Raw genomic sequence first — 12,637 nt, forward strand, 5'->3', positions numbered from 1 at the left:
ATACGAGATATTAATTATAGACCATATCATTGAACATCCATATACAGCAGTATCCTTAATCAAATTGAAACTAGGCAAAAAAACCATTAGTGTATGGGATTTAGGGGTAAGGAGAAAAAAAATCAGGCACAGTCACTAAAAGGCATCGCAGAAAATCAATGACAGTTTCATAGTGTTATTTCTCCCTCAGCTGTGCTTGTGAATAGATTGGGTAACCAAGCACTGTGAACTGGGAGGGACTGGGGGTGAGATGGAACCTGCTAGGTTGTACAGGATGCCAATTATGAGCAGTTTTAAAAATCACAGAACTGAGCAGGTAGTTAACCTGAACCCAGTTAATGTATCATGGATCCATTCTCACTGATTCAGAGCCCCAGAATCACTGTGAGGCATTCTACCTCTCGGTGCAATCAAAGCTATTAGACAAAGGCACCAATATTCGAAAATTAGGACTCCTTCACTTCCCACCCACCCTATAATTTCTTACCAATACAAAAGAACCCACTTAACAATACAAAAAAAAGCACTTAGTCGATTTAGAAATGTCTTAATGTAATCTGGGTGAAAACTTCAAGAGAGTGGAATTAATATCTTTATGAGCATACACAGAAGCCTTTGAAATCCACCAGTTTACGTGGGCTGACAGGCTATCCGGTATCCCGAGGATCCAATATACCAGGATATCTTTAGTAGCACCAGGACTGTTCCTGAACTTGCACAAGAATGCAAATCATGCAATGGGTTTACATCTCTCCTGAACTTCATCAACTTCAATGAAAATAGAGAGTTTCTGTTTGCTGAAACCCACTTTGTACCCAAAGCAATGTCAGAAACCACCTGCAAGAGCCCCACGGGCCACAGGCCGTCAGTACACTGGGGTCCAGTTTGGGGTCTGAGCTGGTAGATCTTACCATTGCATTGGAAAATATCCAGCAATTTGTGGTTAAGTGCTCCCACTGATAGCTGATTTTCTGCACATCTGTGCTCTCTGTTTTTTGACTACTTTTTCAAGTCTTTTCCCCCTTTCTTCCCCGAACTCTGCAATCAGCTTTAATAACATTGGTCAAAGGTAAGATTTTACAAAGGTGGCGCTAGTACTTGCTACCAGCTCCAGCTTCAATTTCTCACAATCCCATAGTAGATATTTCTACTCTTTGCCGTTTTTAGTAATTCAAATGCAAAACCTGTTGGAAATACAGTTAACATTTTAGTTGTTACCTTCCAATCAAATCCATCCTCTGTCCCTTACAGATAGAATGTAGAACAGTTGTAGGTACTTCTGTTAAGATGTTGCTGAATAGATTATTTGTATAGTAATTACCCATGGGGACATCATAACAAGATTTTCATCTGTTGGGAATTTACCTACAGGCTTTCTATCAGAATAGATACAAATGTGCACAATATGTCAATTATTCTTCTGCAGCCAGGAGATTTGGAAAACTCAAGCTGGCATTAAATATATTGGTGTAATTATTGTCTGATGACACTTTCATATTTGCAAAGCCATTTGAATATTAATAAAATCTGCATAGCTTTTAAAGGTATATTGATGACTAAAAAAAGTAATAACATCGTTTAACGACTCAACGTCTTGGGAAATAAATACTTCACAATACATTGTCTTTTCTGGGGTGCAGACTGTACATCATACATTAATCTTCCACCCTCAATCCAACGATGGACATTGTGTTTGTATAAGAGTGTAGGATGTCCCAGAAGGAGCTAGCAACTCTCCTTTTACTTTTATTGGTTCCCGTGGTCTGTTTTACATGGTGTAGCTGGCAAAGCTTCCATTGAATGTGTATGGATCCTCACGTGCCTGATGCTTAAGCACATTTCAACAGGGTCTTAAGTCAGCAATCAGGGCCAGTAAGTCAGGTTAGTTCACCAACCAATTTTTCTGCCAACTGTAGTACCTCAAACAATGGTGACCTTTGAGATCAGCAAAACCCAACACAGTCCTGCATTTGAATTTACAATTCTCTGCACTACAACTTTACACCAGACAGCCCGTTAATCCACTATATTGGAGCAGAAGGTTAAACTAGGGAAAGAAGGGTATCCCTCTCCCCCACTCTCTTGCAACCCACTTTTCATTGTACTTCACCCCAGATCATCCTGCATGTTCTTTGGGACTGCTTTTGTTACATTGAAAATCAGCTGGTACTGGCCTTTCATACTTTACAGTAAAACCTCAGTGGACTCGGCAGAGATTACATCACTGGAGAGGAATAGTTATGAAGCTAATGATGCTACAATGGAAAAATCTGACTGTATATCCTGTATACACGCACATGCATGGTGAGGTACTGAAATCCAGAAGTTGTTGTGGGTAATTGTCAAAGGAAGCATCATTGCTGTTCTCAGCAGCACTATCTGCTAAAATCAGTGAATTGACAAGATCTTTAAATGTTTTCCAATTATTCTTTTGGTAACAGAGCAGTCAATTTTTTTATAATGAGGGTTAACAGAGCTTTTAACAGATAAATCAAAATTATGTCCTAACAACTTTACTGGGCTGAAAACCAATTATATATATATATAGATTGTCATTATCTTTGTTAGTGATTTCAAAATTCCCTATTTTTTAAAGTGATAAAAAATTGAATATATTTTTAAAGTTGTTTATGATGTTCACCTTTTTTTTATTCTATTTGTATTTTCTAAACTTTATGTAACACTCTGTAAACTGTTTAAATCAGTTGTTACTAATTATTGCTTTCTACTTCCTGATTTGCTGTCTGTGAGAATTCTTTAATTTCATTGGCTGTTTGATTTCTTGCTGATTTCAAAAGTTACCAGACATTTGGCATCACTGGGAACTGAAACCTGATTTGGCAAGTCTAAGGCCCAGAGATTACAGTCTTTGTACTATTCCCTTTTCTCTGTTCTTTCAAATTCACTGCATTTGTTCCCAGGATGGAGCTTTCCTTTCCGGGTTATGAGAGAGGTTCTCCTTCTTCAAAGAATGGTGTTCCACCATTAATGCTGCCCTCACCCACATCTCCTCCATTTTCTGAACATCTGCACTCACCCCACTTTCCCATTGCCTTAATAGTGATACCTCTAAGAGGACCACAATCTTGTTGTGTTTTGGAGGCTTGCATGCCTCAGTGACCCAGAGTGCTAAATTGGCTGGAGTCAGGGCTTTATGCTTTGGCTCCTGGTAAATAGACCAAAGGGTAGAGGGCAGACTAAGAGTGGTCCACCAGTTCTCCAGGTTCGGGGGTTCAGCCTGACTGATAGTAAACTGAGAGGAAGCTACTGATCATGATGAAAGAAGCCCTGAACTCCAACAGAGATGGAGGAGCTTCACTGCTGTCCTAAAAGCCAGCAGTGTAACAGGCAATAAATAAGTTAACAGTGATAGCATTTCTTTTGTCCTCATCTACCACCCCATGAACCAACATATCATCCTCCGCAACTTCAGCCATCTCCAAAGGGGCCCTACCACCAAACACATCCTTACCTACTGCCTCTCTCCGCTTTCCACAAGGATCACTCCCCCCCGTGATTCCCTAGTTCAGTTGTCCCGCCACACTAATCTCCCTCCCGACACTTATCCCTGTAAGCCGTCAATGTGTCACACCTATCCATTCAGGGCCCTAAACAGTCCTTTCAGTTGACAGAACACTTTGACTGTGAAACTGCTGGAGTTGTCTATTGTGTCCAATGCTCCCAATGTGGTCTCCTCTGCATCGGTGAAATCTGTCATAAATTGGGAGACCGCTTTGTCGAGCACCTCCACACTATCCTCCATAAGCCGGACATGCCAGTGGCCAAACATTTTAAATCCAATTCCCTGTTCTGCCATGATGGTCCATTGCCCCCTCTTGTGCTACAATGAGACCAGGGTAGAGGATCAACTCCTTATATTTAGTATAGGTAGCTTCCAACCTGACGGCATGAATTGATTTTTTCTTTGGGTAAAAAATAAATTACCTCCCCCCCCTTCTTCTAATCCCCACTCCGGCCTCTTACCTCTTCTCACCTGCCTATCAAACCCCCCCCTTCCCTTTATCTTATGGTTCACTCTCCTCTCAGATTCCTTCCTCTCCAGCCCTATACCCTTCCGACCCACCTGGCTTCACCTATCACCTTCTAGCTGTCAACCTTCCCCTCAGCCTACCTTTTTTCTGTCATCTTCCCTCTCCCTTTCCAGTCGTGAAGTAGAGTTTTGGCCTGGAAGTCATCTGTTCCATGGATGGTGGCTGACCTGCTAGTTCCTCCAGCATTTCATGTGAGCCTCTTTGTGAGCAGCTAACCCTGATGCTGCCTATAAGCCTTGCCAGTTTACAAGTGACTGCTAATTTGCAGCCTGCTTCATTGCTGAATAGATATATGTGGAGCACTGCCCCAAGAAAGCAGCATTTACTATCAAGGATGCCCACCTTTCTGACCATGCACTCTTCCCGCTACTATTGATGGGCTGGAGGTACAGAAGCCTTGTCCCTCACCACCAGCTTCAGGAACAGTTATTACCCTACAACCATCAGGTTCCTGAGCTGGCAACAATAACTTAACTCAACTCAACTCTGAACCGATTCTATCACCTACAGACTCACTTTCAAGAATCTTTACAACTCATTTTCTCTGTATAACTTTTCATTTGCACAGTTTGCCTTCTTTTGCACATTGGTTGTTTGTCAGTCTTAACAGGCAGTGTAAAGTCTATTGTATTTCTTTATTTTTCCTGTAACTGCCTGCCAGAGCATGCATCTCAAGGTAGTATATGGTGACATATACGTATAATAAATTTCCTTTGAAGTTTAGAAACTCCTCAGTAAAGTTGAAGGAAATCAGGAAGTCTTTTGAACCTGAATGAAAGATAGTTTATAATAATCCCTTCTTGTGTTGTAGCATAAAATTTTAATGGGTAGGAACTGATAATGTTGAAATGAATAGGGACTTCAGGGTAGGAAGTAATTCAGGAAACAAATGGCACAGATCAGTGTAGCCATGATTAGATTATAACACAGGGAGGTGAGAATCATAAGCTTATTGCAAGTTTAAGTATTATCCATATGTTTTGTGGTAACATAGGAGTTTTATTAAGTGGCTATTGCTATTCTATCTTTCTTGTGGGTAATTGTTTTAACTCTTTATACTTCATGTTATTGAAACTACATGATTGTTTATCCAGGAAATTGCAAACATCAATGAAAGAACAGCAATAATTAACCCCACGAAGAATTCAGGGTCAATCTTCGTCACCCTATTAAAATGATGTGGTTGAAGGAGATAATATGGATATAAGACATGGGAAAAGGAATCAATATACGGGGAGGGTGAGATGTGCAAAGGTTTCTGATGGAACATCGACAATGGGGCGGAGTGGCCTGTTTCTGTGGTGTGTGTTCCATGTAAACTCAAAGGAAGTCTAACCAGTGATAAGGCTCTGGTGTTGGTTAGACCACAGTAAGGTGAGTGTTCAGGAACCAACTTCCAGTGAATTAAGGAAGGTCCCTTCCAGTTCACAGTACAGGCAGTGTAATTAATAAAATGAGGTTAAAGTCAGTGAGAGACAGTGAGACCACATTGCCTGGAGATGTGGTCACATGACAGCACAGCACTTACAGCGCTTTTTCTTGCCTGTACCTGCGACTGGTTCCATCCGAGTGTCCGTCCCTTCGTTCTCCTCTGCTGAGAGGGTCTCAGAAGCCTCGGTTATGGATTTGCCGGCCACCAGTTCCGCAGCGTTGCCATCCGTTGTCGAGACGTCCGTGACAGTCTTCTCTCGCAATGACTTCTCGTCGTCTTCGTCGATCAGCACCAGCTCAGCCTGGATGGTGCCGTCATATCCCAGAAGTTTGTTGGTTTCCTCCTGATCCTCCACGTTCTGATACCCCATGAAGATCATTGTCACTGGGTGTTCGGCGCTGGCCTTGGGAGCTTCCCCAGGAGGGATCGGCTGCACCTCCTTTCCCGCCTGGCCAGCCTTCAGCCGGGCTTCCTTCCCAACCATGTCCTTTCTAAGTCCGCTATCCCCACCACTCCGGCAATCGTCCCGGGAAGTACTGCTTTCCGATGCACATTTACTGACCACATTCGCTCTCCCTGCTTTGTTTATCAGTCGGTCCACTGCTGATGTGGTTAAATGATGAACCCCATTCTCCACCACCGCATCTCCAGAATGTACCTCATATACAACTTTGTTGCCATCGTCGTACACCTTAACCCCTCTCTGGTGAACTCCCTCAGGACCCATGGGAGTTGTGGAGAGAACCTTGGATTCCCCCGTTAGCTTGTCCTTTTCTACGCTGACCTCCATGGCATACATTGCTGTAATATCAAGAACACAAATATTAAAGAAGTAACTAGTCTTGCTTTGACCAGCTGATCAAGATATTAGGATTGGTAGTTAAATGGGCTACTGTAATTTGCCAGTAGCATGGAAGGGTTAGGATTAGGATCTATGGGGTAGCTGACGCGAACATGGGGTGAATAAAATGGGTTAGGGATAGGACTGGTGTAAAAAATTTCTTTATGATTTACATCAACGATTTAGACGAAGGCATTGAGAATAACATCAGCAAGTTTGCTGATGATACTAAGCTGGGTGGCAGGATTACATGCGATGAGGATGTTAGGAGAATTCAGGGTGACTTGGATAGGCTGGGTGAGTGGGCAGATACTTGGCAGATTACGTTTAATGTGAGTAAGTGTGAGGTTATCCACTTTGGGAGTAAGAACAGGAAGGCAGATTATTATCTGAACGGTGTAGAGTTAGGTAAGGGAGAGATACAAAGGGATCTAGGAGTCCTTGTTCACCAGTCACTGAAGGTGAATGAGCAAGTGCAGCAGGCAGTGAAGAAGGCTAATGGAATGTTGGCCTTTATTACAAAGGGAATTGAGTACAAGAACAAGGAAATCCTTTTGCATTTGTACAGGGCCCTGGTGAGATCACACCTGGAGTATTGTGTACAGTTTTGGCCTCCAGGGTTAAGGAAGGACATACTGGCTATAGAGGAAGTGCAGCGTAGATTCACGAGGTTAATCCCTGGGATGTACAGATTGTTTTACGCAGAGAGGTTAGAGAGACTGGGCTTGTACAAGCTGGAATTAAGGAGATTGAGAGGGGATCAGATTGCAACATATAAGATTATTAAGGGATTGGACAAGATAGAGGCAGGAAATATGTTCCAGCTGCTGGGAGAGTCCAGTACCAGAGGGCATGGTTTGAGAATAAGGGGTAGGTCATTTAGGACAGAGTTAAGGAAAAACTTCTTCTCCCAGAGAGTTGTGGGGGTTTGGAATGCACTGCCTCGGAAGGCAGTGGAGGCCAATTCTCTGGATGCTTTCAAGAAGGAGCTAGATAGGTATCTTATGTATAAGGGGAATCAAGGGATATGGGGACAAGGCAGGAACCGGGTATTGATAGTAGATGATCAGCCATGATCTCAGAATGGCAGTGCAGGCTTGAAGGGCCGAATGGTCTACTTCTGCACCTATTGTCTGTTGTCTATAAAATGGGTGCCTGATGTTGGGCATGGACTCAGTTGGCTGGGTGGCCTGTTTCCATGCTCCTTTTCCTTATGACTCTCTTTGGAACAAAGCTTATGCAGATGGGCACGTTTGCTGCTAATGGCCATTGAACATCTGCCAGATTGGAAAAGTGACATTTAAGGATACAATTCATCAATGGACAATGCAGTGCTAAATTGAACTGAACTGAATATTCCTAGACTACTTCAAAGACTCTGTGGTTTAATGTTTCATATTCTGCGTTTTTCACTCGTTTTTTGCCAATTGCATGATCTGTTCTCTTTTTTGTATTTTGCATGTTTGATGCTTTCGCTGAACAGATTCCATGATGTTTCTTTGTTGCCTATGGGAAGATGAATCTCAGAGATTTTTTTGGGTGGCTCAGGGATGAGGAATGTGAGTGTTGGTGTCAGAGCTCTACAGAAGTTGGGCGAGAGAGGATAAAAGGAACAGATTTGGGCAAGGCTGGTCTTTTTGGGCAGCGCAGGTGCAGAAAGTGTCAGTGTCAGAGGCCTAAACCCAGCTGCAAATGAAAGGAAGCTAGGCTCGAGGAGTGGTCATTTTTGGAGTGACCATTGTTTGAGTGTGCCAGTTATAGAGTGGAAAGGCTTTGGCTTAATAGCTTCAAGATGAACAGGCAGAAGCCCAGTAAAGAAGAGTTAAGCTTTTTTTAGTACTGAGTAGTGAGGATGTAAACAGGTTCACAAGTAGATGATGGATGTAACAAAATGTAAGGAAGAACAAGCCAACGATTGGGTAAAAATGCAGACAGGGCAAAGAGTTAAATTGCACCACAGAGGCAAAATTCAAAAGGGTGAAGAATGCAGGACTGAAGGTGCTGTATTTAAATGCACCTAGCATTCAGAATAAGGTGGACGAGCTCATGGCGCAATCAGAGATTGGTCGGTATGACGTTGTGGGCATCACTGAGTCATGGCTATAAGAAGGACATGGTTCGGAGATTAACATCAAAGGATACACTTCCTATTGAAAAGACAGGCAGGAAGGTATAGGGAGTGGTGTGGCTCTGTTGGTAAAAGATGCAATTACATCTTTAGAAAGAGGTGGCATCCCATCAGAGAATGTGGAATCTTTGTGGGTGGAGTTAAGAAATCGCAAGGGTAAAAGACCCATTATGGTAGTCATATATAGGCTTCTAAATAGTAGCCAAGATGTGGGGTTGTGGGAGCTGGAAAAGACATGTAAGAAGAGTAATGACACAATTGCAATGAGGGATTTCAATATGCAAGAGGATTAGGAAAATCGGGTTGGTGTCAGATCGCAAGAGAGGAAATTTATTGAATGCCTATGAGATGGCTTTTTAGAACAGCTTATACTCAGGGAAAACCGATCTTAGATTGGGTGTTGTGTAATAACCCAGATCTTATTAGGGAGCTTAATGTAAAGGAACTCTTAGGAGTCAGTAATCATATTCTGATTGAATTCAAACAGCAATTTGAGAGGGAGAAGTATAATTCACATGTATCTGTATCACAATGGAATTAAAGGAATTACAGAGGCATGAGAGAGGAGCTTGCCCAGTGGATTGGAGGAGGATACTGGCTGGGATGATGGCACAGCAGAGATGGCTGAAGTGTCTGGGAATAGTTCACAAGGTGCAGGATAGATATGTCCCACAGAGGAAGATGTTCTCAAATTGCAGGGGTAAAGGAAGTTAAGGACTGCATAAAAGCCAAGGAAAGAGCATATAAGGTACATAAAAAGCTAAAAGGGAAAATGTGAAATATGAGGGCAAATTAGCCAATAATATAAAGCAGGATACTAAAAGTATTTTCAGTTATATAAAGAGTAAAAAGGAGGTGACAGTTGAAATTGGACCACTGGAAAATTTTGCTGGTTATCTCCTTCTGCTTGTCGGATAATTGCATTTCTTACATTAATGGCTAAAAGATCTATTTTGTTGAATTGGAAAGAGATTACCCCTACCACATTTCATTGGTTTTCTCAAACTATGTTATGTTTAAATTTGGAAAAAATTAGAAGTGTCATATATGATCTTTCTATTAAATTTGAAAAGACTTGGAGGCCATTTATTCAATATTTTCATATGATGTAATTTGACCCTTTTCCAATCCTATTTTTTTTCCGTTTCTGATTATATATATGTAGAGAGGATCGGAGTTGATGACACTGATGATACTTTGTCTTTTCTTAGATATTATAAACAGCCCATGTTTTTTTTTCTTCTTTTTCTTTTTTTAAAGTTAATGGTTAGCTTGTTAGATTAGTTCTTGTTTTTTGGGGTAAATTTTTTTTGTTTTTTTCATAATGTTATACTTACTTTGTTTTTTTGTCTTGTTCATATTATATTCGTATCATGTATGATTTTGGGAGATTTAACTTTATTGTACTTATTGTTTATATATCCTTTTATGTTCATTTTAATTTTGTAATCCCAATAATGATGTATCAATTTTTGTTATCTCATGATGTTGATATTAATAAAAAGATTGAAAAAGAAAGGAAAATTTTGCTGGTGAGGCAGTAATGGGGGACGGAGAAATGGCAGACAAACTTAATGGGTACTTGTAATTTGTCTTCATTGTGGAAGACAGTAGCAGTGAACCAGTGAGAGTCAGGGAGCAGGAATGAGTCCCATTGCTATTACAATGGAAAAAGTGCTAGGTAAACTCAAAGGTCTTAGGCTGGATAAGTCACCAGGGCCAGATGGACTACATCCCAGAGTCCTGAGAGAGGTTGCTGAAGAGATAACAGATGCATTGGTCATGATCTTTCAAGAATCACTTGATTCTGGCATGGTCCTGGAGGACTGGAAGATTGCAAATGTCACTCCACTCTTTAAGAAGGGAGGAAGGCAAAAGCAAGGAAATTATAGGCCAGAGAGCCTGACCTCCGTGGTTGGGAAAGTGTTGGAGTCTATTATTAAGAATATGAGGTTTTGAGGCTCTTGGAGACTAATGATAGAATAAGTTAAAGTTAGCATGGTTTCTGTGAAGGGAAATCTTGCCTGACAAATCTGTTAGAGTTCTTTGAGGAAGAACAAGCAGGGTGGATAAAGGAGAGGCAGTGGCTGTCATTTACTTGGACTTTCAGAAGGTGTTTGACAGGTTGCCACACATAAGGCTGCTTAACAAGATGAAATCATATGGCACTACAGGCATGGATAGTGGAATGGCTAACAGGCAGGAGGCAGCGAATGGGAATAAAGGGAGCCTTTTCTGGTTTGCTGACAGTGACTAGTGGTTTTCATCAGGGGTTAGTATTGGGACTGCTACTTTTCATACTGTTTCTCAGTGACTTAGGTAATGGAATTGATGGCTTTGTGTCAAAGTTTGTGAATGATAACAAGATAGGTGGAGGGTTAGGTAGTGTTGAGGAAGCAATTGCAATTGCAGCAGGACTTAAGACAATTGGAAGAATGGGCAGAAGGAATACAGTGATGGGAAATGTATGATATTGCATTGTGCTAAAAGGAACAATAGTGTAGACTTTTATCTAAACAGGGAGATGGTTCAAACTTCAGAGGTGCAGTGTGACTTAGGAGTCCTCATGCAAGACTCCCAGAAGGTTAATTTACAGGTTGTATCTGTGGTAAAGAAGGCAAATGCAACGTTGGCATTTATTTCAAGGGGAATAGAATATAAAAGCAAGGAGATAATGCTGAGCCTTTATAAGACACTAGTCATGCCGCAGTTGTAGTATTGTTAACAGCTTTGGGTCCCATAGCTCAGAAAGGATGTGTTGTCATTGAAGTGAATTTAGAGGAGGTTCACAAGGATGATTCTGGGAATGAAGGGGTTAACATATGATTTGCTTTTGGCAGCTTTGGGCCTGTACTCACTGGAATTTTGAAGAATGTGGGGTATCTCATTGAAACCTACCGAATGTTGAAAGGACTAGGGGTGGATGTGGAGAGGACGTTTCCAATGGTGGGGTTATCCAGAACTAGAGGTAACAGCTGCAAATTTGAGGGCGACCCCTTAGAACAGAGGTAAGGAGGAATTATTTTAAGCCAGAGACTAATAAATCTGTGGAATATTCTGTCACAGGCTGCGGCGGAGGCCAAGTCCGTGTGTATATTAAGGCGGAAGTTGGTCGTTTGCTGATCGGCCAGGGCATGAAAGGATATGGTGAGCAGGCAGATGTATCGGGTTGAGTGGGATCTGGGATCAGCCTTGATGGAATGACAGGGAATACTCAATGGGCTGAATGGCCTAATCCTGTTCCTATGTCTTATGGAATTCTCCTCCTGTCAGATGTGGGAATTCAGGATACCTGGTGATTTCCCTGATGACTACATATCTGGGAATAGCACTCAACTAACTGACTGGGTCAAAGAGTTGGAGCTGGAGTTGGATTTACTCAGGTCAACTGGGAGGCTGAAGTATTATAGACAATAATTTTGAAGAGGTGGTCACATCCAGAGTACAGGCTTGGGACAGTGGGTGGGTGACCTTCAGGAAAGGTAAAGGAATTAAGAGGCCAGTGCAGGGATCCCTGTGGCTGTTCTCCTTAGCAACAAGTATACCTTTTTGGATACTGCTGTGGGTGGCGGGGGGGGGGGGGGGGGGTGGGGGGGGGGAAACAGGAGCAGCCAGGCTGTTGGCACTGTGCCCAGCTCTGAGGCTCTAGAGAAAAGGATGAAGTCAGAAAGTATGGTAGTTACAGGGGACTCGATAGTTAGGGGGACAGAAAGGAGATTCTGTGGTCGCAAAAGAGACACCAAGATTCTGTGTTGCCTCCCAGGTGCTAGTGTCCATGGTATATTGGAGCAACTGTAGGAAATTCTCAAGGGGTTAGGGAACAGCCAAGGTCGTGCTGCATATTGGCAGCAATGACACAGGCAGTAAAGGGGAAGAGGTCCTACGCAGTGAGTATACAGAGTTAGGAAAGAGGCAGAAGAGAAGGACCTCTCTGGGCTACTCCCTGTGCCACGGGCTAGTGCAGGTAGGGAATGGGGTGATGGCATGGATGAATGAGTGGCTGCAGAGATGGTGCAGGAGGCAGGGCTCCTTTGATCATTGGAACCTTTTCTGGATAAGGGGTGACCTGTACAAGAGGGAGAGGAGGGGAACCAATATCCTGGCTGGGTGGTTTGCCTATGTACTTGGGAGAGTTCAAACTAGTTCTGCAGGGGGCTGGGAACCAGAGCCTCAGGTCATTAAGG

At 42.5% G+C, this 12,637-nt stretch overlaps 1 protein-coding gene across 7 annotated transcripts in view; it reads right to left on the reverse strand.

Annotated features, from left to right (window-relative positions):
* The window catches only part of LOC132396859 (paralemmin-2-like), a 377,174-nt gene that overhangs the window by 218,505 nt on the left and 146,032 nt on the right, over positions 1 to 12,637 (reverse strand). For 6 of the 7 annotated variants that reach the window (XM_059974861.1, XM_059974858.1, XM_059974859.1 and 3 more), the window contains one exon: positions 5,602 to 6,285. In XM_059974861.1, the coding sequence (XP_059830844.1) occupies positions 5,602 to 6,285 (684 nt within the window). Of the gene's footprint in view, positions 1 to 5,557; positions 6,286 to 12,637 lie in introns of those variants that run through there. The other variant, XM_059974863.1, reaches the window with a different exon arrangement.

Source organism: Hypanus sabinus, chromosome 7 (genome assembly GCF_030144855.1).
Source record: "Hypanus sabinus isolate sHypSab1 chromosome 7, sHypSab1.hap1, whole genome shotgun sequence".
NCBI lineage: Eukaryota > Metazoa > Chordata > Chondrichthyes > Myliobatiformes > Dasyatidae > Hypanus > Hypanus sabinus.